The sequence below is a fragment of the Lonchura striata genome, chromosome 9, assembly GCF_050655825.1.
Source record: "Lonchura striata isolate lonStrDom1 chromosome 9, ASM5065582v1, whole genome shotgun sequence".
Taxonomy (NCBI): Eukaryota; Metazoa; Chordata; class Aves; order Passeriformes; family Estrildidae; genus Lonchura; species Lonchura striata.
In genome coordinates, this window is record NC_140711.1 from 22,920,883 (window position 1) to 22,947,857 (window position 26,975).

Consider the following 26,975-nt stretch of genomic DNA (forward strand, 5'->3'; position numbering starts at 1 on the left):
AGCATCCCGGGAAGATTTCAGTTAGGCAGGCTATGTGCTGGCAGCATTCCCAGTCCCTCTCCCCAAGGATCCCAGGTGTCTCCACCAGCCATCTCTATCTCTGCTGATGTGTCGCTTCATTTCCTCCCTCCAGGCCCTCTCTAACTCCCCACAGCCAGGCAGACCAATATTACATAGGTTAAGCCGAAGTGTGCCTGATTTTGACCAGAAACACCACTGGCACCTTCCTCCTACATGGTTATCCATCTTCAGGATTTGCTTTAGTTCTTGCTTATTATGGAGCAGCTAAACAGGATGCCCGTGCCCCTCGCCCTGCAGGCAACCCTGTGCAATCTACAGCGGGGTCTGAGGAGCTGCAGCTGCACTGAGCACAGTTCCTGCCAGGCTGGGTTTTGAGTTATTTCCCAAAATAACTCACACTAAATTCACAGGGCTTGTCAGCTACTCAGGACCTGAGAGCATCTGTAAAATCTCTGTGGTTTGTGCCCCCTCCAGCAAGCCTTATCAATGGGTGATAATTCAGCTCCAGGAAGAGGTGATTTGGGGATAAATACCCAGATCCTGATTGGTCCCTTGGGTTGTGCTGCAGCTGCTGGTGAGGTGTTACTGAGGCGTGAGGATGCTGAATGGAGTCATGGGTTGAGCTGGGCCTCTATTTGCAGATTTTAACGCGTTTTATCTCAGCACTCTGCTGAAGAGCAATGCCAAGCTCTCCAGGTCTATTTGTGTCAGTGATGAACTGCTGTAGGGAAGCTGTGAGAGTGCAGAGCAGGGACACAAACACCAGATTGGGATGGAGCCCTTCTGTGTCTCCTGCTGAAGTTGCCAGCACGCTGGGGAGACTCAGCTGTGTCCCCAGTGCTGCACGGGCGTTGTTCCCTACCCGCTGTCACACCCGGGCCACGTCTGACGCTGTGGGCTGGCCAAGCTCCATCACCCGCCTGGTGGCACTGAACCAGTGCTCACATTTGGATGCTTTTCTTTGCCTCAGCTTGGCCTAGAAATGGTATCTCAGAGAAAAATCAAAGCTTGTGTTTTTTTTTTTTCTGGGGCTGGAGTGGCTCTGGCGCTTGCTGTGATGATGGGAGCAGGAGTCCCATGCACGTCGCAGGCTGTGTGGATGTGTTGTGGTGTGTGCAGGGCCTCCAGCAGCTCCCAGAGCTGGTGGCTGTCACGGGGGGATAACACATGGATTAGCATCCTTCTCCTGTGGTCGTAAAGGAGAGGGAAGGGGAGCAGCTGCACACTTCAGCTCTCCTCCCTGCACCAGGAGGGGAAGTGATATGCCATGGGCCATCTCACATGGGGGAGGGAATGGCTCAGAGTGCTCTAGCAAAGGCCCTAGGGATGCACAGAGTGCCTCTTGGCCAGATAATTGTTGACTAAAGCTCAGGGTGAGGGGTCAGGAAGGAGGAGTGTGTCTCACACTATCATGTGCAGCCAAGGGCATCTTCCACCGAGATTTCCCTCTGTTGCTCCTGCTGTCACCTGTGAAACCCGTCTCAAGGAGCTGAAGCTGCAGTGGCATATGGGTCAGCTGAGAGGTGAGATCTAAAAATACCTGCTGAGGACTGGGGACTGCTCCCCTTGTGGTGCTGCTGGATTTTTCTGCCCCAGTTTGTGCCTGGACTGGCTCCAGGTTCGGTGTGGCTGTGGTGGTGGGTTCTGCGGTGCAGGGGTGGGGGGGACTCCTCTCTGTGTGCTCTATAAAAAGAGCTGCAGCAGCACACTCCTATCTATAGCACAGGGAGCTGCCTGGGAAAGGCAGGGCAGGGATTAGCCCAAATCTGATGGATTTCTCTGGTCCTGCTTGGGAACGTGGGGCTGTCAGTGGCTGAGGGATTCCCAGTGCGCCCCAGGCTGAGAGAGCTCCCTGCCAGTAGACATGTCCTGACTTTGCTGGGATTTCCTGACTGTCTGCACCTTCCCCAGGGGGGCTTGTTGTCACACTTGTCTCCCAAAAGCTGTGCTGTCCCTGAATCCCCCCTCTTTTCTGCTCCTCAAGGCTGTGATTTCACTGCAGCACATGGAGGCTGATAGGAAAGCCCCGTGGTACCCCAGGGCATCTGGGTTTGGGGTGGATATTGAGCATCTACCTGCTCCCAGTCATTTTGTTATGGTCTCAGGGCAGCTGAGACCTTTTCTCGTGAAGCTGATTGTGACACTTGTGGCCAACATTATTTGTACTGGAGAGTTCATCTGGTTGATGGGGGCTATTTTGCCTCATGCTCTGTCGGGGGGCCACACAGGGGGTGGTTGTGTGTCCCAGTTAGACAAACCCCATGGTTTTTCTTGCTGCAGCATCACCAGGGGTCTCACCAGTTTGCCTGGACATTGCTATTCTGTGGGTACAGAGCAGCCCACAGCCATGGACTCTGCTCTTGGCTGGTGCCTGTCACTCTCTGAGGGTGTTGGCTGTCCCCTGAGACCCCCAGCGTTCCCCGTGAGAGCATCCCCCACCCCCCCCAGGGTGCCGGTATAGGGAGTGTGTCTCTTTAATGAGGCTGGGCTTGGAGCAGCTCTGCTGCTGGCACAGGAGTGAGGGATGGAGCGAGGGCGGTGAAGGAGCCAGTGCCAGAGAGGGAGCCTGCAGCAGGGAGAGGCGGGGAAGGACCGCTCATCCCCCGGGTACCGCAGCACCCAGACAGAGGGGCAGGGAAACCCATCCCCAGGAAAGAGGGCTCTGCAGAAAGCAGGGACCCAGCGGGTGCTGGAAGGAGCCTGCAGCCTCTGTGTCATCCTCATCATCCTCCTCCTCCAGGTAAGGACCAGGGCCAGGGGCAGGCAGGGCAGGGACCATGGTGGCTTGGGACCCTGAGGGTGTCCCGCAATTCCTCGGTGTCCCAGGGCTGTGCATCTGCTGTCAGGGCAGCTCTGGGTCATAGGAGGGGTGAGAGGTGGAGATGAGACAGCAGGGCCACAAAAGTGCTGAAATCACCATCCAGCAGGGACCAGACTGGGCTGGCTCCAGTAACTGCTGGGAACATGCTCCAGGTTATCAGTGACGGGTCCCTGGCCCATGCCACAGATGTCCCGAGGTGGAGGACACTGGGACCCTTCTGTGGGGCTGCCCTGCCAGGATTTGCCTTTGTCAGGGGAAATCCATGGGGCTGAGACTTTTCTTTTGGGGAGTGCCTGTGTTAGGGTGCATTGAGGACAAGTAACTCCTGTTCCCTGACACGAGGATGGGTTTTTCCAGGGGTTTTAGTGGCTCTGGGGAGGCGAGAGCAGCAGCTCAGGTCCTGGAGGTGGTGGTCCTGGATGTGGTGTTGGAGTCAGGGTGTGAGTGCCAGCATGTGCAGTGGACTCTGCTCTCTGTTCCCACTCCCCAGCAGACAAAGCAGGAGGCACCACAGGCTGGAGACAGTCCTTTGCCCCATCCAGCAATTCCTTTCCCCTTTACTCCTCTTCGGGCTCTGCAAAGTGGTGTGTCCCATGGGTATAGGGCATCAGCACCAGCACCTCCTGGCTCTATGGCCTTCTCCATGCTCCAGGAGCTGGGTGGATCCTGCTGTCCTGCCTTTGTGCCCCAGGGGATGTCTTGCAGGGAGGGGAGGCTGGGGAAGCAGGGGGTAACGCAGCTGAGCAGCAGGGACAGCAATGGCTCTTCACTCCAGGCACTCTTGCAGAGGCTTGGGCTCCTCTCCTTCCATCCTTTCTATTGAACCTGCCTGTCTATCTGTCACCAATGGAAATTTCTCCTGGATTTGCCTGGGTGGGGTTTGGCCTCCTCCTTCCCCCGGACCATGCTGAATCCCAGCTTGAGCGGCTTTTGCTGCAGCAGGTGAAACTCTGGCAACTCCCCAGACAGCTAAGGAGGGTCTGCTGGGCTCTGGCACCTGCCTCCCTTTCAGCCTTGCTGGGAAACTCAGCCTGCCCACAGGCGAGAAGAGAAATATTGATTTATTCTGACCTAAGGAAGAGTCAGCTCCTTATTGCCTTCAGACAATTTTTAGCTGCCAGCACAGAGAGCTACCCCCAGCCTGCTGTAGCCCTTTTATATTGGGGGTGTTGTTGGTTAAACCAGCTCCTGTAGGCAGTAGGTGGAGGGGAGGAAGAAGAGAGGGCTGTGAAGGTACTGGAAATAATGCTGGAGATGGGAAGAGGGCTGGGGACCTGTTGGTGATGCACACTGGCATCTGGGAACAAGTTGCTGCCCCAGGGAAAGAGGATGGAGAGGCTGGGGTGAGGACCATCAGGTCTGGTTTTATTCATTACCACAGGGCTTAGAGCAGTCAGCACAAAGCGTGGCAGGGCCAGATGGGGCCTGTTTACTCTGTGAGGGTAAATGTAAAGAGAAGTGATAAAACGCAGCCGGGACAGCTTCTCCAGTAACTCCCTGGTAAACAAGCTGGCAGTGACCCGGCTGGCAGGCGGCATGGCAAACAGGGGGCACGTTGCTGGGCATCAAACTGGGTGCCTTGGGAACAAATTAAACAGCTTTGGGGAGAAATACATCTTTATTGGCTCAGTGTGGATGGGTTGGAGGCACCCTGGTCTCCAGATCCCGTCTGGGTGCTGTGGTCGGGGCAGGAACCAGCTGTTGATGTTCCCAACTGTGGAACTGCAAGTGTGGAGGAACATCAGGCTGTGCAGGGACCCTGTGCCACCTCGTGTGCTGGGAGCACAGTTTGGGGGTGCAGCAGTGCGTGCAGCATCCTGCACAGAGGGTGGAGGGCTGGTGATGATGGGGCGTGGTTGGGTGGCCAGGATCTGCCAGCATAGCCCTGCAATGCCAGCTGAGCATGTAAATGGCTCCTCTGGTGTAATGGACTGATTTTCCTGGGATGCAGCCACGTTGCTAATGCACTTCTGCAAGGGTCCCTCCCACTGAGAGTTTGGTCCTGGTGCTGCCTCCAAGGATGTAGCCCTGCTTTGCTTTCAAGGATGCTCTGTGAGAGCCACTCTGTGACCACACGCCGAGGGCACCCCGAGCCTCCCATTACCAAAGCTCTTATGAGCTGTTCCCAGGATGAAGGCTGCTGGAGTGGGGGCACCAGATGGCTCACTTGTACCTGGCTTTGTCCTTGCCCTGGGCACGCTGTGTGCTGGAGCACCAGCACACGGCGTGGGGCGGGGGCCTGGCTGCTGCTGGGTCACAGGAGCTTGGGGCAGAGCAGAGGTGCAGACCCACACGTGGAGCAGACCCCATGCCCACTGTCCACAGATCCACACAGCCAGGGCTAAGGCTGACAGGAATATTTTACACAAATACTTGATTGCACAGAGTGAGCTGATGTTGGAGAGATGCCTTGACTCCTGACAATTATTTGTGATGCTGCTCCTGGGTGTTTTTCCCAAGGGGAAGAGAGGTGTGGAATGGGTTGGTGCCACGACTGGAAGGCATCTCCAACCACCTCTCTTCCTGCCAAAAGGTGGGACCCTAGACACTTCCATTTCTGGGCAAAGAAGGTGATGATCATCCACTTGTCGGGCTCCACCCTGCAGTGCATTCCCTCTGTGCTGTTCTTCCATGCAGCACTGACCTTGTTGTTAATTATTAAACCCCCAGCAAACACGGATGGCTGCTTTGTCCTAGTTACACTGTGGGCTTCTCACCCCTCTGGTTGGCTTTTTTTTTTTAAACACATTACCCTGGTAACCTCTGTGGACGAATGGAGATGGGAGGCAGCAGATGCTCCTCTCCCAGCCAGTGCAGGAGATGGCCTGGAGAGGCTCTGGAGCTGCTCTGGGGTAGCTGAGAGATGGGCTGCATATGGTTGGCCTTTATCCATTCTGTTCAGGGGTCCTTGTTAGTCTGCCAGGGCTTGGGGCTTGCACGTAACCACTGCCCACAGGAGTTTGTTGCCCTTTCTGTGGGCTCCTGTGGCTCCACACCTGGTTTGCAGGTGGGCTGGGTGCAAGGAGAGACCTGGGCCCAGGTCCATGTGTTCTGTGCATGCTGACGAGCAGCCTGGGATGTGGGAAGGCTGGAGACCTGCACCCTCACAGGCTGGGCAGATGTGAATGGCTCGTGGGCAAAGCCCCTTCCACCAGACCCCGTCCCTGGGCACCCAGTGCCTGCCTTCCCTCTGCTCACAGCTGCCACGGAGGGACCATGCCAGGCCTCTACGCCCTCGTGTCCTGGGAGGCTCTGCCCCTGAAGAGCTCCACGGTGAAGGCTTGTGCCAACGGGTACTCCCTGAGCATCACTGCTCACCTCACATACACCAACCCCCACAAGGAGCCTGTGGAAGGTAAGGGAGGGCTATGGGGTCTGGCAGGGACCCGGGCTGCCTGCACGGCCCCCTAAAACCCCTGTGCTGGAGAGCATCCTGCCTCCAGCCCATCTGTGTCCCGACCCCCAGACCTTGAGGCCAGCAGAGGTGGGGCCACTGTCACACACAGTGGGCAGGAGGAGAGTGAGTCTGAGCACACAGATTGCCACCACGGAGGGACAGGAGGATTTCATCCTCGCTCTGGGCTGCTCCTGTATCTCACTCGCCTGCGTCTCAGTCGTGCTGCGAGTCAGACGGGCTCTCGGGGGGCTCCCATGGGCTGTTCGTGCCACTGCTGGCATCTGCCTCGGGGCTCTCTTCTGCCTGCAGGCATCTTCATCTACCCGCTGGAGGAGTCGGAGGTGGTGGCCGGCTTTGAGGCAGCCGTGGGCAGCCGGCGGGTGACGTTCCAGGTGCAGAACCGGCACCGGCTGCAGGATTGCTGCCTCCAGTGCAGCCCCAGCCCCGGCCGGCTGCGCCGCTGTGCCAGGGGTGAGTGCCTGGCATGGGTGGTGCTGTTGGGTGTTCCTGGCCAGGAGCCCCAGAACGGGCAGGGGGGAAGTGTGGGGGGATACGAGGGGCTGAGAGCCTCTGCCAGGCCACCCCAGTGCCTGGTGGGTCTCTGGGGCTGGAGATCTGAACATCTCCTTTCCCCTCCCTCCACCTTTTCTGGGTCTCTGCCATCATGTGCACAGCCTTCGTGACACCTGTGCCCTGCTGTCACCTTTGGGAGCAATTAGGGCCACCAAGGACTCCCTCCACAGCCCCACATGCCTCACTGACCTTCCCCCATCCTTCCTCCCTCTCCTGCCTAGGCCACCTTGTCTTGGATGAGGACGTGGAGCGCTCCACCTTCATCATGGTCACTGGCACACTGTGCCCATCAGAGAGCCTGGCTGTCACCCTCAACACAGTGCAGGAGCTGCCCACGCTGCTGGATGGGGCCCTGCGCCTCCTCCTGCCCCCCATCCTCACACCCCACGTCCCCGCCGACCCCGAGAGCGAGCCGGCAAGCTTGTGTGACGACAGGTTGGCCCTATGGTGATTTTCATGGCTTCCTCAGTCTCTGCCATCCCAGGGGGGCGATGCCAATGCTGGGCGAGCAGGCTGGGGGGGCAGGAGCCATCACCCCCTCTCCCCTTGCAGCCCCACAAGCTGTTTTGGGGGGCCAGGTGCCCGGAGCCAGTCACCCACTGTGGTGCCTGTGGAGAATGTGGATATCTTTCGTGGACGACCCTACAACCCTTTTCCCTACGAGTTCGCCTTCGAGCTGCTGGTGAAGGGCCCCTGCTTGCTGGCAGGTAGGGAGGGTGGCTTGGGTGCTATCAGCTGGTTGTGTAAAACCTCCTTAAAGTGTGGGTGATGTTCCCTGGTCCCTCCCTTCTAGGAGGATGTGAGGGCCTGTTCCTGGGCATCCTCTTGCACTCCCTCCAGGTGAAGAATCCCTTTTTCCATCCATCCCTAGGGCTGGGACCCCTCAAAGTCACCCTGCCTGTGCCTTTGGGCAGCTCTAGGTCAGCAGCCTCCTTCCCTGGGGTGATGTGATGCACTGGGGAGAGGGTGGGTGAGGAGGTGAGGAGGGGAAGATGGTTGGTTGGTGGGGATGTGCTCCTTGCTGCTGGCCCAGTCAATCCCATTAGCTCTGTCAGAAAAGCCACTGCTGTGGGGCTTGGTGTGTGGGGGGCTGAGGAGGGGGTTAGTGAGGGACTTACCTGCTGCCTTCCCTTCTTTGCAGGGCTGGAGAGCCCATCACACGCCCTGAGAGCTGATGCTGACCCCTGGGCCAATTCTGCCACCACCACCTGTGTCACCCTAGCTGAGCCCCACCGCTATGACAGGGACCTGGAGATCATCCTCTACCCTTGTGGTGAGGGGAGATGGCGCCCTTGGAGGGTTTGAGGCATCACCCCGGAAACATCCAGAGCATCCCCAGCCCCTTGCAGCACAGGGTAACTGTCCTGTGCCCCCCAGAGCCCCACAGCCCCCACCTGGTGATCGAGGAGGGCACCATGACGTACCCGGAGTACGAGGCGCACATCCGGAACCGCAGGGATTACGTGCGGATTGCCAGGAACGACAGCAGCGGCGAGAGACAGGTGACAGGGCAGAGCTGCTGCTGCCCCGGCCAGGAGGAGGAAAGGGAGAGGTGCTGGGCTGTGGGTGAGGAAGACTTTGGTGTGGTCTGGAGGCTGTGAGAAAGCCTCTGACCTGCCTGGCTCGCAGGTGGCTTTCGTGCAGAAGCGTTTCCACAAGGACATCTTCCCCAACCCCGTGCTGATGCTGAACTTCTGCCCGGTTGTGGAGGGCGTCCCGGGGGACCTGCAGAGCGTCACCCGTGAGATCCTCTTCCTCATTGACCGCAGCGACTCCATCAGTGGCCCCGACCTTGACAAGGTCAAGGTGAGGCACGGCCATGGGTCCAGGGGTGCTCCCTGGGTGGCCAGCCTTTAGCAGCTGTCCCTGGTCCCTGCTGTCACCTCAGGAGGCTTTGCTGGTGGCTCTGAAGAGCCTCCCGTCAGGAACACTGCTCAACCTCGCCAGCTTTGGCGCTGACATCAAGCCGCTCTTCCCATCCAGTCGCCTCTGCAGCAATGTGAGTACCACAGACAAATCCTGGGGATCCACTAACCCCTCTTTGTCCTTCTCCCAGCTCCTTGACTTGGGGTGGGGGCTGGTGAGCCGGGACCGCTGCGAGGCCGGCTCTTTGTGCTGGCAGGAGACGCTGCGGCGCGCCTGCGAGCACCTCGGCGGACTGCGGGCAGACCCTGGTGGCACCAACCTGCTGGCAGCGCTGGGCTGGGCGCTGGCACAGCCCCTGCACCACGGCTACCCTCGCCAGCTGTTCCTCTTCACCAGCGCGGCGGTGGGCAACGCGAGCAGGATCCTCCGGCTGGTGCGCAGGCAGGCCAGCACCGTCAGGTACGGCGCCGGCACTGCGGCTGGTCTCGGTGTTCCCTGAATCTCCCACACTGTTCCCGCTGATTTCTCCTTGTGCAGCCTCCAATCCTGCCTGCGCCTGCCCCAAGGGTGTCCTTCACCCTCAGCCCACGGCCTCGGCTCTTCCTGGGGTGTCCCAGCCCAGCACAGAGCCAGGGCAGCACTCTGGCTGTCAGATAGCCCTGCCCACCCCTGCTAAAGGGCTCACCATGGATTTGCCAGCCATGGCTTTCCGTCCCCTGGCTCTCCCACAGGTGCTTCAGCTTTGGCATGGGCCCGCGGGCCTGCCGGCAGCTGCTGAAGGCCATGGCCAAGGTGAGCCGGGGCCGTGCCGAGTTCCTGGGTCCAGCAGAGAGGCTGCAGCCCAAGGTAAGACCCAGGCAGGGCAGGGGGGCACTGGGGACACCGCTGTGTGTGACACTGTCTCCACTCCCCAGCTGATCAAGGCCCTGAAGAAGGCGATCGAGCCAGCCATCAGCGACATCACCATCGACTGGTACGTCCCCGACAGCATGGAGGCTCTGCTCTCGCCCACCGAGCTCCCGGCCCTCTACCCCGGCGACCGCCTCATCAGCTACTGTGTCCTCTACAGCATCGCCCGCTTCGGGGACAGGCGCCCACTGGTACGACTGGCACTGGCCTGGGGAGGATGGTCCCCGTGCTGCCAGCTCTCCCCCAGCTGGGGGTGATGGTGGCATCCTCTCCCCCCAGGGCCAGGAAGGGGCTCGCCAGAGCTCCCGGGGTTCAGCTTTTCTCTCCCAGCAGGAAGTGCCCAGTCCTGGGCAGAGCCGGCAGCCACCCCAGAGCAACCCAGGAACTGGGGATGCCTCCCTGGAGCTTTTTTCTGGAAGTACAGAGGTGTCAGAGCGGAGTGAGTGGGGTCCAGAGCTGGGGCAGGGGGCAGTCATGGGAGCCATGGGCTAACAGGGCATCTGCTCACCGGGCAGGTATCGATCCTGTTTCTGGGGGAGACATCTGGAAGCGGATTTACCATCCCTCCTACATCCAGGAGCAGTATGTCCTGACACACTGTTCTGTCAGCACTGACCGCAGCCAGGGGCTGCTCTCCCGCAGCTCTACCAGCAGCGAGTCCACTGGTTCCCGGGATGTGGCCCCTGAGGGTGGCTCCTCGGCCCCTGGTGCTGATGTCACCTCCCAGCAGGGCCAGAAGAGCCTGTCCCTCTGCGAGTCCTCCACCAAATCTGCCCCGCTGCCCTCTGCCCCAGCTGGCACCAAGGTAAGGAGCCCACTGGGGTGCAGGGGCTCATGGTGTGTGGTTCGTTCATGCCTTAGCTGGAGCCTTGGTGCCCTGTTGTGCCCAGGCATCTGCCCACTGGGCTGGGAAACAGAGGGCTGTAGCCTGAATTTTAAGCAAGGATCAGCAATGGATGCCATGAGGATGTTCCTGGATGGTTATGCCCTACTGAAGTGGGACAGCTGGGGACTAAGCAGCTGGTCCCTTAAGTGTCCTGGCCAGCAGTCAGCAGAGTGTCTAACAGACACCCCTGAGCCAGCTCAGTGACGCCTTAAAGCTGCAGAAACCAAATGAAAATAGCTGGGCTGGCGTCACATAACAAATCTGTCGAGCCAGAGAGGAAAGGCTGCCTGGCTGGGCTTCAGCCTGGCTCCTTCAGCCCTCAGCCAACACTGCCAGACACTTCATTAGCAGTGGGCCACATCCCCGCTGCTTCATACCTGGGTTTAAAACCCAGCTGGGTCTCTGGGATGGGGAAAGGCAGCTGCCCCAGTGACGATGGCCCCATGGCTTGGTGAGGCCAGCTGTCACCCAGCACCAGGACACGCTCCTTCCCAGTGGCTTAGGTAACCCACTCCTGTCACACAGCAGCACAGCTGGTGCCCTTTGCTGCTGAAATGTCAAGCGTAAGTGATTTCCCTGCAGAGTAAATGATCCTTCCAACTCCCTGCTGCCGAGGTGAGAGGTGGCATGGGTGCCACTGCCCTGACATGGCTTTTAGGGGAAGCATCTTAATGCAGGGACATCACTCTGCACTGGGGAATGCATCCCATTGTAACATCATCCAGCCTGAGTATCCTAGTTAACCTCACTTCTGCACACACACAAATCCCTGGCAACTCCAGCATCAGCCTGAGTCAGTCCCCAGGGATGTTTGCAAACTCCTGTGTGGGTGCTTCCCATGTCTGTGGTGCCAAGGCAGCATCCCTGGGAAGCAGCTGGTGCCAGCCTGCAGAGCACTGGGGCTGACGACAGCCAAGGCTCCAGCCAGCAGCCCAAGAGGTGCAGGTGCCCCACCGCAGCTCAGGGCAAGCTGGGCTCTGTGCCAGGCTTGCCAGCAGCCCTGTCCCCTCCGCAGGTGACGGTGGCCCTGAGCACGGAGGAGCTGGCGCAGAAGAAGAAGGTGCTGGCACGCGCTGCCCTGGCTGGGCGCAGCTTTTCCACGCCTCACGGGGAGCTGGATGCCCATCGCCTCTGCCAGGCCCTGGAAAAGGTGTCACAGAAGAGGAACCAGTCCCTGGAGGGCCGGCTGGATCAGCTGGGACCTCAGCCGCTGCAAACGCAGCCCAGCGCGGTGGAGTCAAGTGTGTGCTGGCTCTGGGGACGAGGGCGGTGGGGTGGAGCCAGGTGCCCCCGCCTTGCTGAGCCCAGCCTTTGCCGTTGCCCAGATAATCTCCTCTCGCCCACCCAGCTGGACTGGGACATGCTGGTGGAGCCCTCCTACCTCTTCAGTGCCTCGCCAGCGCCCGAGCCCGGGCAGCCCGGCCTGGGTGATGCCGGCATGGCCCTGCGCTGCCAGGTGGTGATCCACGCGCTGCGAGCCGGCACGCCGGTGTCCTGGGAAGCGACAGCCTCGCTGGAGTCCCTGCTGCAGCCCCGGGAGGCGCTGGGCACGGAGGTCCCGCCGCGGCGGGTGCCCAAAGCCTGGGACAAGCCGCTGCATCGCCTGGCAGCGCGCTCCGTGGTCCGGGACAATGAGAGCGTGGCCCAGCGGGAAGCCAAGCTGGAGCAGGGTGGGTGCTGCTGCCTCTCCCCGGTGCGGCTCCGGCATCCCCCCTGCTCTAACCACGTTCTCTGGGCAGGTTTTGCCCGCCGGTTCCGCCTGAAAGCCGTGCAAACCAGCAAAGCCTGCAACGTGCCTTCCCTCTACACCCGCCTGGTGCCCGTGGACGGTGCCACGCAGGCAGCCCTGCCCGCAGCCCCCGAGGTGTGGGGCATAGGTACGGACAAGGGCCTGGTGGGAGGGGGCAGCAAGGGGACAGAGGGTTGAGGTGGCATCATCCCTTGCAGCTGGCTCAGCCAGCCGGACACGAGCTGCTGCGGCAGGGAACTGGCACCACCGGAGCTCCTCAGCGGGTCAGGGGCAGAAGCAGGATATAGAGCAGCAGGATGAAGCTCCTGGCACTGCAGGTCAGTACCTTTATGTCCTTTATGTCAACTCATGCTCCCCAGGGATCTGCACTGGGGTCTCTGGAAATCCTCAGCTGCTGCCTGTGTGGGGCTGGTCCTGCCTAGGGTGCTGTGGATATCTGGAAAGAAGCATCTGCCCTGTACTGGGGAGGGGGCCGTGGGGGGACTGCATAGCAGCCCCTGAGAGCAGCTGTGAGCCATGAGGTCCCTGGAGCCCAGGGCCCCACAAGGTTTTGCTCTTTTGCAGAGCGAGATGAGGTCGCCAGGTCTCTGGGCAGCATCTCCTCCCCTACCTTTGGCTGGGAAAAGCCAAACTACTCAAACGGTGTGTCCAGGCTGGAGGGGGCCAAGGGCTGGATGAGGGTGGGAGATGGGGTACTCTCGATGTCCTGCCACAGCTGGAGCATCCACTGTGCCCTCAGTACTCTGGGCACGTGGGCTGAGCTGCCCTCCCAGGTACTGGGCAGCAGGACACACCTCTGGGTGCATCATGTTCCCACCGTGCTTAACTGTTCCCCCTTGCAGGGCCTCCATCCAGCCCCTCCACCACATCCATGGGCTCCCAGAAGTCCACAGAGAGCATCACAGGCTCCAGGTGACACTGTGGGATGGGGGGATGCAAGGGACCAAAAAATGGCGTGTTGTGGGGAGGGGACAGTGCCACTTTTTGGGAGTTGCTGGTCCCCTGTCCCCTGCCAGCTCCTGCAGCATAAAATGGGGGGGGGTTTGGTACTCCAGCCCCTTCCCTGCAGCAGCTTGGCGTCCAGCTGTCTTTCAGGAATCCCTCCCAATCCTGTTATCTTGCCTGTGACCCCACAGGTTTAGCCTGAGCAGGCGCAGGGGTCCCAGCCTGGTGCTGCGCCCGCAGTGCCTCAGCCCAGAAAGCGAGCGCCCCAGCAACCACGCAAGCCATGACTACGTCCCGCTGGTAAGGACCTGCTGCCTGTCCCCTGTCCCCATCCCAGAGGGGGAACCTGCCCTGCTGGGTGCCAGCTGAGCCACCCAGGTTGTGTGAGCAGCAGAAAATGCTCCCAGTAGGTGCCTGCTCAGCCCTGCTGTGTCCTTAAATGTCTCTGGGGATCTTCGTTGGCTTTTTGGGGGGCATTCGACTGCCCCTGTACCCCAGGGACACTCCTGCAGCCCCCAGTGTTTGGTGCTGCAGTGGGTCTGCACCCCTGCCTGCCTCCCCACTTGTCTGTCCCCGCTCCTCGCAGGTGCAGCTGCAGCAAGCCCGGGGGCCGTTCCAGCTCACCGAGAGCTTCTCTGAAGTGGTGCAGATCCCCCTGGACCGCCTGCGCCGTGCCTCCCCCTACGCCTCCCACCGTGCCAGCCTCAGCCCCGTGTCCCCGGGGGCCAGGAGCATGCCTGAGGCAGGACCCGGGGCTGAGGAGGGCGAGGAGCCCATCACAGCCCCGCAGCCCAGCTCGCCCCCATCCCGCAGCACTTGCTCCGAGGTGCCCAGCGCAGCCGCGTGGGCGCAGGCGGACAGCGGGCACGGCTCCGAGTCCGACACCGGGCCCCACTCGGCTGCCCCCTCTGAGGCCGGTGTGAGCTGCCAGGACATGGGGCCCGAGGATCTGGAGAGTGCCAGCTGGGCCACGGCGGTGGCCTTAGCGTGGCTGGAGCATCGCTGCGCTGGGTTCTTTGAGGAGTGGGAGCTGGTGGCGGCCAAGGCGGATGCGTGGCTGCAGGCGCAGCGCCTGCCCGAGGGGGTGGACGTGGGCTGCCTCAAAGGGGCAGCCAGGCACTTGTTCCTGCTGCTGCGTCACTGGGACGAGAACATCAAGCTGAACATGCTGTGCTACAACCCCAACAACGTCTGACGGCCGCCCAAGGGGCCAATAAAGACACCTGGCTCCGAGCCACCTGCACTGGTGTCTCTGTTATCAGCAGAGAGCTGCTGCCTCCATTCAGGCCATGCCAGGACTCACCAGAATCCTAGGAGGGGGTCACCAGCCATCTCTGGTGGGAGGGAGCAGGCAGGGGAATAGGAAAAGCTGTACTGGAGGGATTCCTGGGCTCCATCAAAGCAAATGAAACCTTGAGGCTAAGCAGTTTTGCAGCTCTTCTCTTCTAACCTCACCCCAGAGGCTGCTGCCTAGCCCTAGGCACCCCCTTCCCACAGCTAGGAAGCGAGAGTGCCCATGGCTCCATGGCTCCAGAAGATGCTCTGCCTTCCCTCAGGTGGGGCAAGTCCAGGGACAGCTGTTCTGACATCATCACAGGACAAGGATTTTGGGAAAGGGCACACAAAGCCCCCTTTATTTGGGAAGTCCTGCCTTTTGGGGTCCCCACACCTGCCCCCTTTGCACAGTTCCAGGGCTCATGGCCTTCTTGGGATTGCTGTGGGCAGCCTGAGAGTCAAGTGGGAAAAGAGCAGGCAGATGGGGCAGTTCCAGAGGCCAGTTCCCACCGGCCATCCCCACTCTCACTGGGCTTTCTTGGACTTGGCTGTGGGTTTCCTGCTTGGTGCAGGGGTGTGTGACACTGGCGTGGGGGCTGTGCCGTACCAGAGCTGGAGCAGGATGAGTCCATGGCAGATGTGCAGGGAGAGGGAGCTGCAGACTGTGGAGGGGTAGGTGTTCCAGCAGAGCTCGATCACACCCAGCAGCAGCACCCTGTGCAGGGGGAAAGCTGGGGGTCAGCGTGGGGGACATGCCAGCCATCCTCGCTCCCAGCCCCCCAGCAGATGGGTGCTCCCCCTCCCTGCCAGCACGTACTTGGGCATGTGGGCGAGCTTGGTGGTGGGGGTGCACCAGAGTAGGTAGGGCAGTGTGTGGAAATACCAGACGTAGAACTGGTAGTGCAGGGAGCGGCTGCAGCAGACACCCAGGAAGTTGGAGGAGAAGAGGATAAAGACAATCCATGCACTGGCATTAAGGGGGCAAACACAGGAGGCTGGAGGTGTGGTCCCACATCAGCTCCCCAGCATAGCTGCTTTTCCCAGGGCAGGCTGGTACAACAGCACTGCATGACCTGAGACCCAACCAGGTTTCTGCCTGCCCTCTCCTTCCCTCCTTGCTGCCCACCCTGCCAAAGGATATTGTTGACAGTCAAGCGAGGGGATGCAGGTTTTCTTTTGGCAGGATCCTTCAACAGAGTCAGGATGTTCTCTTTGGAACTGAGAGGGAAGAACAAACATTAATCTAAACTGCTGAAAGTCTCTCCCACCCCACTGTTCCCCTGTGAGCCACAAAGCCTGGGCCATACATTGCCTGAAATAGAGCAGTAACTGCCCTCCAATCACGCCTGCAGCACTGCAGGGATGGGGGAGTCATGGATCTGTATCCTGCACATGGGATTGGCAGGGATCAACACCCGTGGGGAACCCCAGTTCTCACCTGTGCCACCGGTGCAGTGCAAAGAGCCCCAGGCCTGCCAAGTGAGCCAGGAGCAGAGCGGCATGGAAGACTCGATTGTGGAAAACCTCTTCTGGGAGGAAGCGCCAGTTCACTGTCCATTTAAACTGGAACTGGCGGCCCAGGTCAAAGGAGCGGGTCAGGTACCCCACGGGGTTCACCAGCAGGAAGGGCAGGCCCAGGAGCACCTGGCAGGGACACACCAGCACCATCACAGAGCCCTACACCAGGTCACTGTTACCCTGGCTATCTCCTGAGAAGCCCAGTGCCCTGTGTGGTGACAGGGACAGTCAGCCAAAGATGAAAGTCACCTGAGTTAGACTATTTATCAACACCCAGCTTGCTGTGAGAGGCCACAGGTGCTGGTACTGCTGTCTCCACCCATGGCTCTGCAGCCTGGCAAGGCAGCCCACTATTCCCTGCTGCTGCAGCCGGTGCAAACAGGGACCCACCTGGAGCAGAGCACAGATGCAGAGCTTGGGGATACAGCCCAGGAGACCAAACCGTTGCAGGAGGAGAAAGAGGAGTCCAGGGGCGAAGAGCAGGATGTTCATCTTCACGGACACAGCCAGGCTGAGCAGGAAGCTGCATTACCACTGCGGACCCCACCCGGGAGCCCAGGCAGCCCCTGAGCCAAACGCAGCCTCCTCCTGGGGCTGAGCTGGCTCACGCACCCAGCACCCTGCGGAGAGCAGCTCCCAGCCCCTCACCTGAAGAGGAGGCAGCCCCAGGACCAGCGCTCCTCCAGGAAGAGGTTGATGGCGAGGAAGAGGATGGCCATGGCCACAGGGTCATTAAAGAGCCGCAGGACAAAGATGGAGTGGATGCGGTATGAGGCGCAGCACATGAAGAAGAAAACATAGGGAGGGACCTTGCAGGGGACAGAAACACAAAAGGGTCAATAGCCTGTCCTGGAGTCCCTGCTGCTGCTGAGCTCCTCCACAGCCAGGTGTCCCCTCCCCAGGGGAGTCCCGAGGAGCCCTGGCCGCAGGTACCTTGCTGGTTCGGCAGTAGATGCGGAAGACGAGGAGCAGGTTGATGAGGTAGAGGCCGGCGAAGATGTACTGCGCCAGGCGGATGTCGGAGCCGCGGCCCGTGGCGTGGTACAGCCCCAGGAAGATGTACACGAAGCCGGCGGGGTAGCTGTGGGGAGACCGGAGTGAGGGGCCGGCCCCGCGGGGAGCCGCCGGCCCCGGCGAGCTGGGTGTCGCTGTCACTCACACCAGCGGCCCGGTGTCGCCCTTCAGCCGGGTGTAGTCGAGGGTGCCGTTGGCGAATCCCTCCACCTCCTGCATGTAGGCCTTCCAGTCGATCTCGGTGTCTGCGGGACGGCGGGGTCAGGGCTCGGGGGCGCTGCGGGCTGACCCGCCTCCACACCCCCGGCCCGGCCCGGCCCCGCCGCCAGCGCCGGCTCTTCCCCCGCCGCCCGCTGCCCCTCCGCCCGGCCCTATGCCCCGCCCGGGGATGCCGCCCCCCCAGGGGCCGGGGCAGGTCCGTCCCCGTGCCCGCGCTGCCCCGGGACAAGCGCCGCCATCACCTCCCAGCCCGGGGCCGAGCCGTCCCTGTCCCCGCACCGCCCCGCGCCGTCCCCGGGGCCAGCCCCAGGCACTCACAGGGGACCCTGCGGATGACCCAGAGGTTGACACCGCCCTCGGCCAGGCAGAGGCAGGCGGCCACCAGCGGGGTGTAGCGGGGCTCCAGCAGCGCCGCCCGCCGCTCCCGCCATGCCCGCCGCAGCGCCGCCGCCCCCCGCCCCGCCGCCATTCCGCTCCGTGTTTCCGCCCGGAGCGCTGAGCGCGGCGCGCCGGCCCGCACCGGAAGCCGCACGTGGCGCCCGGTGCTCCCGCCCCGCTCCCGGGCATGGAGCGGCGGCGCGCGCCCGCCGCCCCGCCCCGCTACGGGCGGCGCCGGTTCTGGGACGCGCTGTACCGGCGGGAGGGCGCCGAGACCCGCGAGTGGCTGGGGGGGCTCTCCCGGTTTCTCCCGCAGCTGGAGCCCGAGCTGCGCCCCGGTGACCGCATCCTCGTCCTCGGTACGTGCCCCGTGCCCGGCGTGCCCGGCGTGCCCGGTGGAGGGCGGGTGGGCGGGGCTCAGGGCGCCGCCGGTGGATGCGCTGGCGCTCGCCGCCAGGGGGCGGTGTGGCACCGGGCCGGTACCGGGAGCTGCGCGCAGCCCGGCCCGGCGGGGTGGCCCCGGCGCCGGCGGTGCTGTCGGGCAGCGGGGCGGGTACAACCGCCCCGTAATCCCACCTGCGGTTTGATCCGCCGGCAGGATTAAGGGGGTATAATCACCGATCCTGTTAGCGGATCAGCCGCTGCCGGCTGCGCTTAATAGCCCCCAAATCCGCCCCCCTCCCCGAGATCCCTCTCGGCCCCCCCGGTGAGCGGCCGAGCCCCGGTGGAGCGGCTCCGAGAGGAGTCCCCGCTTGGTAGCGGGGCTCTCCCCGTGTCCTGTTGAGACACCAGTTTTTCCATCCCTCTCGCCATTGCACCCGGTTAAACCCCGCCGAAGTTCCCTAAGTTCCCACTGGAGTTATCCAGCAAGCTCTTGGGACCATGGCCGGCTCCTGCCCCACAGCGCACCGGGAAGGATAACTGGGAACGCCCTCTGCCTCTCTCCTGCCTCCAGCCTCCCCACTCTTCCCACCCCAAGGTGAGAGGATCAGGTGTGCAGGGCTGCCCCAGGATGGGAGCCCAAAGCACCCACCTGGCAGGACAGGGGTAATTAATGAGTAGCCCAACACTCACTACCGGGCATCAAAGCCATGCCCTGTCCCTCTCCAGCAGCCCCAGCCCACCCACACCCTCCCCCAGACTGCAGGAGCAGAGTTGGGGTGCCAGCACCCCCAAGGGCACCCCGAGCCCTGCGTGAGCTGTGCCCCACACAGGCTGTGGCAACAGCGCCCTGAGCCACGACCTGCACGAGCTGGGCTACACCGACGTCACCAGCATCGACTTCTCGCCCGCCTGCATCGCGGCCATGCGCGCCCGCTACGCCTCCTGCCCCGGCCTGCGCTGGGCCGTCATGGACATCCGCGCCCTCGCCTTCCCCGACGCCTCCTTCGACGTGGTGCTGGAGAAGGGCACCCTGGACGTGCTGATGGTGGAGGAAACCGACCCCTGGGACGTCTCGCCCCAGGCAGCCGCTGCGATGCACCGGGTGCTGACAGAGGTATGGGCTGGGGGGACCTGAGTAGGGGTGCAGAGGGTGGACCCCATCCCCATTTGGGGTGGGGGAAGGTGCTGAGGGCCTCCTCACCACCTTGCTTCCCTGTAAGTGCCCCAGCCGGTGTTTCTGTCCTCCCAGCTGCTGCTGCCTGCTCAGCTTTGTTGCAAGGGGGCATCTGGGGAGCCCCCAGCAGTCCTGGGAGTGGGAGACTGCCCCCTCTTACAGCCCATCATTTCCTCCCCGGGGAGGTCGATGGAGCAGGATGTGTGCCTGGGTCCTGCTGGAGAAGTGGATGACCCTTCTCTTTATTTGCATGCTAAATACAAAGAGTTGGCAGGAAAAATTGACCCCGTCCTTTGCGGGTGGCTGTAGGGGACCTCGGGGGACACACCGAGGTGGCCCTGCCTGCCCAGGGCAAGGTGGTGACCGCGGGTCTGAGAGAGCTCTGCCCCCCGCACCCCCGCCCCAGCTTCGATCGCCTTAGCCGGGGTCCCCATCATCTGGTCTGGTGTTGCCATGGCAACTCCCATCAGCATCGACAGGGCCGTGGCGTTGCCACGGGGACGGAGATGCCTCGGGGCCCTGTTAATTGGCAGCGTCGGGACCGGATTGAGCCTGTCCCGGCGTGGGGTGCGGGTCCTGGCAGCCTCTCCCACCCTGCGGGAATAACTGCCAGGATAATTAATTGCTGCACCTCCCTGGCACCCCGGGGTTGCAGGCACGGGGTGCTGGAAGGCTGCTCATGGCTGTTGACAGCTCTCCCAGTCTTCTCTTGCCTGGCTGAGCCTGTGAGGGAGTGCAACCCCCAGCAGGGCAGTGGGGCTGTGCTCGATATCCGTGCCCTGCCCTCCTTGCCAGCGCTGCTGCCTGTCCTTGTCATTTTGCCAAACGGCAGGGATTTAATTTTCCCTTTTTTTTTTCCCTTTTTAATCCTCTGCTCAATCCCTGCCCTCCCCCAGCATCACTGGGTACCAGCTTCCACCCGCAGCCGGTCCCTGCTGTCCTTATCCCCAGGGGGATTCGCTGGGTGTTCCCACTTGCTCCCTGTTTTGGAGGTCCCTTCAGAGGGGTCTGTCCGTGGTACCTCCCTTCCCACCGCCATCCTGCTTCACTGGGAGGTTCACAGCCTCTCCCTGGGGGCATGTAAGAACCTGAAAATCCACCCTGCCTGTGGGGACACCCCAGGGACACCCTGTCCCAGCCAGCCGGGGACAGCGGGTGTGGTGGGATCGGGAAGCAGCCCCCTGGCCCCCCTGCTCCTGCTGACGGCGGGGAAGGTTTCCTGTGCTCGTCTCTAAGCAACGGCCATTATTGCTCTATTAACGAGGGATGGGATGTGGACATGCGGGATGCCTCTCGCTCACTTCCAGCCGGAGATCCCTGCCTGCCCTCACCTCCGGGGACCCCCCTCCCCGCCCGTGGGTTGGGAAGCTGTGGGGTCTTCCCAGGGCAGATTTTCAAACGCTTAGCAGGAGGGATACTGAGCCGGGTGCCCAGAGAGGGATGTAGGGACCTGCCTTCCCCTTTCCCTGGCCAAAACCGGTAAGGTTTGGTTCAAAAGCCACCGCCGCAGCAGGGGAGGACACACAGCCTGCCTGTCCCCTCCGCTGGCCCCAGCCAGAACTCCCCAGCTGGAGCTTCCCAGCAGGATTAAACCAGAGCTCGGGAAACCCCCCACTTGGCCTCCAGCCCTGTCCCCTGCAGCAGGGACTCTCTGCCCTTGCCGGGGGGGTCCGGGGGTGTCCCCGCCTGGGGCAGGGTGCCGGGGAGGGGGCTGGACGCCCGCCCGCCCCAGGCACTGCCTTTGCATGCTGAGCACGCGGGCACTGGCCGTAAAAGCCTTTTGACATTGGATAAAGCCAAGCAGGAAAATTGATGTTCTTTTCCATCCTGTTAGCGGGGCTTAATTCCAGCAGGGAGAAAATGGTGATTAAAAGGGTTGAGTCCTTTCCCATCAAACACCCCCCACATCCCCCTCTGATTCTGGGTGTTGGTGGTAGTACTGGGTGGTCTGGGAAGGGGTGGGTGGGTGGGTATTCCATTCTGTGCTTGCAGGGTGGCTATGCTCAAAAGAATGAAGCTTTTCCCATGCCAGGATTGGGTTTTTATGCTGTCTGCTGTGGGTGGGAATGAAGAGTTTTGGGGTGGCAGGGAGAGGTGGAGCGTGGGGACCCCTGTTCCTGATAGCCCCACCTGTGGGTGGTCTGGGGACAGGCCAGACCCGGGGTGTCTCTTGGGGGCTCAAGGTTAGGACAAGAGATTTGGGGCTGCGATGGGAAAGGCTGGGAAGGGTCTTTGGCAGATGGTGATGGGGTCCTTGGGAACGGAGCCAAAGGCGTGAACCTCACTGCGTTCCCCCACCCCATCCCGGGGGTTTTCCTGACGCAGGTGAGCCGGGTGCTGCGCCCAGGGGGCTGCTTCATCTCCATCACCTTCGCCCAGCCCCACTTCCGCAAGCCCCACTATGCCCAGGAGGCCTTCGGCTGGTCCCTGCGCCACGCTGCCTGCGGGGACGGCGACGCCGGCGCCTTCCACTATTTCCTCTACGTCATGCGCAAGGGGCAGCCCCTGGAGCCCCGGGACGCGGCCCTGGGGCGCCGGCTGCACCAGCCCCCCCCGCCCCCCGCCCCGCCACCGCCCCCCGCCCCCCCGGACGACGACGAGGACTATCTGCTTGCCATCCAGCTGTGACCCAGGGGCCTTTCCCAGCCTCCCCCCACCCAACAAAGCCTTAAGATGCTCCATCCTCACAGGTGGGAGACAGGGAACCGGTCCTTCCCCCTGCAAGGTGCCCAGTGATGTGGGTAATGGGAGCAAAGAGGGGGATACTTGGCCTCCTCTGAGGGGCACAGGGATGCTCTGGTGATTCTGTGCCCCCTCCCTGGCCTTTCCTTGCTGAGCTGGAGAGCAGCCAGGATTCCAGGCTTTGCAGCCAGTATGAAACCAAATCGGGTTTAATTTCACCCATCCATCTTGCAGGGAGTGGCTTCCTGTCCCCCATCCCTTCCCCTTGGCACAGACAGCTGGGCTGAGGGCACAGCGGGGGTGCTGGCACTGGGTATAGGGGCAGAACTGGGGGTGCCCACTGCTCCAGCCCCCACCCCATCCTGCACCAGGACCCCTGCCCCAGCTTCCCTGGCCATGGGGGTGTGCAAGGGCACTGTATTCTTGTCCTTGCCACCCCCCCCCAAGTAGTGGGGGGTCCGGGCTGGAATGTACCAGCATGGGGCAGCCGGTGCCACAGGGCAGGAAGGGCAGCACATCTGCTTCTTTCCCCATCCCTCCCCACTCCTGCCTGTGGTGACAATCCCGGTGTGCCGCACACGCCTGGCCCGTGTCCCCCTGTGCCTGGGGCCAGCAGCACAGTGACACGTGTGTGCCAGGGTGGGCCACCTTGTGCTGCTGGGACCGGCTGCGTGTGTGTGCTGGTGTGGCAGGTGCGTGGGTGCCACTAGCAGTGTCCCCAGAGGCTCTTTGGGCACCAACTCCCCCTGGGGTGGGTAAAAGGGACCCCTCCTGGGCGGGCTGGCGGTGACACCACAGAGGCACAAGCTGCTGGGCTGCTATTTCAGGCAGAAGGTGTAAGTGGGTCAGCCAGCAGCTCCCCCTGCACCAAGAGCCAGCAAAGGGCTCCAGGGTCAGCTCCCATCCTGGCCATGCCACCCCATCCCACAGGCACCCCAAAACCAGCTGGCGCAAGGAAGGGACAGAAAGGAGCATGCAGCTGCCGGCTTCACCTGGGTACATGAATGTATTTTATTCATTGCATTTTGTTCACCAGTACAGTGAAAAATGGCATTTAAATTTACAATGGATCATTCGTAGAACATCATGACACAAGTATCTTTTTTTTTTCTTTTTTTTTTTCTTTTTTTCCTCAGTTTTTTGTTTGTTTGTTTTTTTTTTTTTGTGTTTTTTTGGGTTTTTTTTTTGCGTCGTTGTCTCCATAAATGCCACTCGTAGGTTATTGAAAAAGATGACAAGTTTCTCATGCACATCAGAACCCCCCGAGAAGCTTCTTAAAAAATAAAATTAAATTAAAGTACAAAATTAAAAACAACGACTCAGGCCGGTCCCTGCCCTCCCCACTCTCCCCCGACCCCACCAGTGCTGGGACCCCCCCTGGCACCTGCAGCTGGCCCCGGTGGGCTCTGCCCCGGTGCTGCTGGGAAGGAACTGCAGCGGCCGGTGATGCTGCCAAACCCTCCGGTGCTCCTGCTGCCTGCCAGCGGGGGGGTCAGGCCAGGGGTCCCTGCTCCCCTCCCTCCTCCTGTGGCTTTCCTCATGCTCCCTCCATCACTCTCGCCCCCCTTTAATTTTTGCCCTCGTTTTTTTCTTCTTTTTTTGTCTTTTTTTTCTTATGGAAAAAAATATGAACCTTTTTTTTTTGTTGGTTGGTCGGTTGTTTTCGTTTGTTTTCTCGATGCAGTTACTTTGACATCTCAACGTCAGCAGATCGTTTTTAACAAAGATTCGGATATAAAAATACAAATATGAGGAGTTTCTGTTTAAAAAGAAGCGTGCCGGAGTGGTGGGGCTGACCCTCGGCCCCCGGGCCGGCCGCCCGGGCCACCAAGCTCATGCAAAAAACGATGGAGCAAAAAATGTCTCTGGACAGCAGCGCTCCCCCCCCAGCTCATGGGGCCGGGTCGCCCCGGAATTCGGGGACCCTCCGCCAAGGAGGATTGGGGGGACGCGCCGCGGAGCAGGGGGCTGGAGCCCTTCCCCGGGGAGGGGGGTCTTCGCCCAGGGTGGGGGGCTCGGCGGTTTGTCCCGGCCCCGGGGGAGGCGGAGGGGTAAAGTGCATGGCTCGGGGGGGGGTGGTGGTGGCTGCAGGGCCCCCCCCCGGGCCGGGGGGGACAGCGGGCATGGCCTCCCCCTCCTCGTCGGCGGTCCAGCCAGCATGCGGGGCGGCGGGCTGGAGCGGGGCTCGGCCGGCGGGTCCTGGCGGCGGGTCCCGGCTTACACCCCCGGCGGCGACTTCTCCGTCATGCCCTTGAGCACCTCGTCTATCCGGTCATCCTCGATCACCACTGCGGGGACAGGGGGGGCGCGTGGGCGAGGGGACGCGACAGTCTCTGCCCCTCTACGCTGGCTCTCCCCCCCGGCAGGCTCCAGGTGTGCCCCCGGGTGCCGGGCAGCCGGGCAAAGGGGGTTCAGGTGGGTATAAATGGGGTGAAGGGTGGGGGAATCACCCCCCTGCCCGGCTTGGGTAGGGGCAGCATCCCCAGAGCCAGCAGCTGCCTCTGGATGGGTGATTAGGGAAGGGGGGGGCAGGAATAGACCAGGAAGGACCCCCCCTCCTCTCTGCGGCAGGCGCTGATGAGAGCAACAGGACTGGAATGGGTAATGACCCAGCGGGGGGAGAGCACCGCCTGCTCGGCGGGGGTGGCAGCCAGACCCCCATCGGCATCACCCGCTGCGCAGGACACCCACCCTCAGCGTCGGCATCGCCGGCGGGGGAGCCGGACAGCCCCCCACCAGCATGGCGGGCTGCACGAACCCCCATCAGCATCACCATGGGGGGCTGAAGAGCCCCCCGTCGTGTCACCTTCCACAGAGACCCCCCCCCCGGCATCACCCACTGGGCAGCCCCCTCCCCAGCAGCAGCGGTGGGAGGCTGGGCAGACCCCCGTTAGCATCACCAGGGAGCTACACACACACCTTCCCCCTACCCCACACCACGGCCGGCTGGGCAGGTACCTCCCATCAACATCACCCCGGGGGTGGAGGGCAGACCCCCACCCCAATATCACTGCTGGGGTGGTCAGTAATCCCCCCATCACCCTCCTGGGGGTGGATTAACCAGATTCCCCCCCCCACATCCATCGCCAGAATCACTGAGAGCAGAGGGAACCCCCCCAACACCACCGAAGGAGAATCATCCCCCCATCAGCCTGGGGGTGCTGCTAGACCCAGCCTCCACCACTGCAAAAGGGGGCAGTGGAGCAGGCAGCGCTCACCCCCGTGGGGCTGGGGTGTATTTCAGCCTGGGGGGGAACTCTCCCCTCCCTCCTTACCCCTGCACCTAAAGAAGGGGTGTTTGCCTATACAGGACCCCCAAGCAGGTGGGATGGGGGCTTCAGGAAAAGTGGGGGCCATTTTTAAGGGTCCCCAAGGCATTGGGAAGGATCACTGGTGACAGATGAGGGTGCAGGCAGGAGAGGGGGGCAGTTCTTTGGGTCCTGATGGAAGCAGGGGAGATGCTGCTGGAGATGCTGCTGGGGTCTCTGCAGCAGGAGGTGAAGTACGGGGGGGCAGGACACAGCTGTGCTCGTGGAGCCCTGGGGGACAGCAAATGCGGGGGGGATCTGCTGATCAGCATGGCCAGAGGCTGCTGGTGGTCTCTGCGGCAGGCAGAAATGTGAAGGGAGAGAGGGGCCAGGAGGGCTGTTCCTGGTAATCCTCGGGTAAAGGCTTGTTTATAAGAATGAGAAGGGGACAGTCCCGGGGTGCTGGGGAGCAGTTCCGAGGGGTGCCAGGGGCACTCGCAGAGATGCTGGGGGATAGTCCCAGGGGCAGCCCTGGGGATGCTGCAGGGTAATCCCGGGGGTAGTCCCGGGATGAGGCGGGGGCTGTTGCAGGGCAGCAGCGGGGGAACAGTGTGGTGTCTGTAGCAGGGGATGGGGGAGCCTGTGGTTTTGGGGGCGGGTGTCAGTCACAGAGCTGGGGAGTCTCAGGGTTGCCGGGGGACAGTGCTGGAGCTGATGTAGGGCAGACATGGAGATTCTGGGGATACTGGAGGCAGTGCCAGAGCTGGCAGGGGACAGTGCTGGGGATGCAAGGCAGAGCCGGGAGTCGCGGGAATGCAGTGGAGCAGTGCTGGGGATGTTGCAGGGCAGAGACAGGGGCTGCCATGGGGCAGAACTGGAAATACAAAGGCTGAATCGGGAGTCTGGGGATCTCGTGAGGCGATATTGGGGGTGCCAGGGACGCACTGCCCAGTGCCGGGAACGCCGGGGAAGCAAGGGCAGAATTCTGGATCCTGGGGTTGCTACGGGAAGATGCCGGGGATGCCGGGGGGCAGTGCCGGGGATGCTGCAGGGCAGATCCGGGGACGCTGCAGGGCAGAGCCAGGGATACTGCAGGGCAGAGTCGGGGATTCCAGGGCAGAGCCGGGAATTCCAGGGCAGAGCCGGGAATGCAAAGACGGATGAGGGGGTCCCGGGGATGCCGTGGGGCAGCGTCAGCGATACAGGAGGCAGTGCCGGGGACGTTGCAGGACAGATGTGGGGGTTTCGAGGATGCCGTGGGGCAGTGCCGGGGTTGCAGGAGTCAGCACCAGGGTTAAAAGGACAGACCCGGGGGTCTCGGGGATGCCGTGGGGCAGTGCCGGGGATGCAGGAGTCAGCAGCAGGGATGCCCGGGATGCTGCAGGGCAGATCCGAGGGTCCCGGGACAAACCCGGGGATGCCAGGGCAGATGCGGGGGTCCCGGGGCTGAGGCGGGGTTGGGGGGCAGAGCGGGGGTCGGCGGTACCTCTCTTGGCGCGGCCGATCTGTCCCAGCTTGGGGGGCCGCTTGCCCTGGTTGCCCCCGAAGAAGGCGTTGGTGTCCTGCAGGCGGCAGCTGAAGGGCAGCTCCCCCGCCTCGGGCTCGGCGCCGTAGCGGCCCACCTTGTCCTCGCCGTAGGGCAGCACCTGCGACATGGCGGGGCCGAGCGGGCCGAGCCGCGCCGCGCCGAGCCGGGAGCCGGTCTGCGGCGGCGGCGGCGGCGGCGGGGAGGAAACCCGGGCGGAAGGATGAAGTCATGCATCCGGGGGGAGCGGGGACCCCCCCGGCGGGGGGCGGCTCCGGAGCGCCGCGGCCCGGCCCGGCCCGGCCAGGACAGGGACGGGGGACCCCCGCGGCCGGTGCCCGCGGACCGCCGGCGTGCGATGGGGACCCTGCCAGCAGCCCCCGAGCGCGG

At 62.3% G+C, this 26,975-nt stretch overlaps 4 protein-coding genes across 9 annotated transcripts; 2 read left to right on the forward strand and 2 right to left on the reverse strand.

Moving 5' to 3' along the window:
* Nucleotides 1-1,404: 1,404 nt before the first annotated feature.
* VWA5B2 (von Willebrand factor A domain containing 5B2) lies at nt 1,405-14,401 on the forward strand. Of its 4 annotated transcripts, none has more exons than XM_085587932.1 (22): nt 1,405-1,544; nt 6,043-6,197; nt 6,549-6,710; nt 7,034-7,259; nt 7,365-7,519; nt 7,954-8,085; nt 8,190-8,314; nt 8,442-8,618; nt 8,701-8,811; nt 8,935-9,137; nt 9,410-9,524; nt 9,593-9,778; nt 9,918-10,026; nt 10,103-10,392; nt 11,489-11,714; nt 11,799-12,143; nt 12,213-12,350; nt 12,421-12,540; nt 12,788-12,865; nt 13,066-13,135; nt 13,360-13,468; nt 13,755-14,401. In XM_085587932.1, exons 2-22 carry the CDS (start codon nt 6,059-6,061, stop codon nt 14,361-14,363), a joined length of 3,825 nt encoding a protein of 1,274 aa, XP_085444058.1. In that variant the 5' UTR covers nt 1,405-1,544; nt 6,043-6,058; the 3' UTR covers nt 14,364-14,401. The 4 variants fall into 4 exon arrangements, with proteins under 4 accessions (XP_085444058.1, XP_085444055.1, XP_085444056.1 ...); XM_085587929.1 differs by lacking the exon at nt 1,405-1,544 and adding an exon at nt 2,382-2,761; XM_085587930.1 differs by lacking the exon at nt 1,405-1,544 and adding an exon at nt 2,382-2,761 and having other exon boundaries at nt 9,921-10,026.
* Nucleotides 14,402-14,773: 372 nt separating this feature from the next.
* ALG3 (ALG3 alpha-1,3- mannosyltransferase) lies at nt 14,774-17,707 on the reverse strand. 3 transcript variants are annotated; one of them, XM_085587960.1, is made up of 9 exons: nt 17,513-17,705; nt 17,121-17,220; nt 16,895-17,042; nt 16,610-16,770; nt 16,352-16,472; nt 15,882-16,087; nt 15,585-15,661; nt 15,261-15,405; nt 14,774-15,158 (listed from the first exon to the last, which is right to left on the reverse strand). In XM_085587960.1, the coding sequence occupies exons 1-9, from the start codon at nt 17,661-17,663 to the stop codon at nt 14,969-14,971; spliced, it is 1,299 nt and encodes a 432-aa protein (XP_085444086.1). In that variant the 5' UTR covers nt 17,664-17,705; the 3' UTR covers nt 14,774-14,968. The 3 variants fall into 3 exon arrangements, with proteins under 3 accessions (XP_085444086.1, XP_085444087.1, XP_085444088.1); XM_085587961.1 differs by lacking the exon at nt 15,882-16,087 and having other exon boundaries at nt 17,513-17,707; XM_085587962.1 differs by lacking the exon at nt 17,121-17,220 and having other exon boundaries at nt 17,513-17,704.
* EEF1AKMT4 (EEF1A lysine methyltransferase 4) lies at nt 17,698-23,073 on the forward strand. Its single transcript, XM_085587972.1, has 3 exons — nt 17,698-17,931; nt 18,787-19,070; nt 21,456-23,073. The coding sequence occupies exons 1-3, from the start codon at nt 17,760-17,762 to the stop codon at nt 21,756-21,758; spliced, it is 759 nt and encodes a 252-aa protein (XP_085444098.1). The 5' UTR covers nt 17,698-17,759; the 3' UTR covers nt 21,759-23,073.
* On the reverse strand, nt 22,806-26,811 carry CAMK2N2 (calcium/calmodulin dependent protein kinase II inhibitor 2). Its single transcript, XM_085587977.1, has 2 exons — nt 26,547-26,811; nt 22,806-24,100 (listed from the first exon to the last, which is right to left on the reverse strand). The coding sequence occupies exons 1-2, from the start codon at nt 26,713-26,715 to the stop codon at nt 24,030-24,032; spliced, it is 240 nt and encodes a 79-aa protein (XP_085444103.1). The 5' UTR covers nt 26,716-26,811; the 3' UTR covers nt 22,806-24,029.
* Nucleotides 26,812-26,975: the final 164 nt, after the last annotated feature.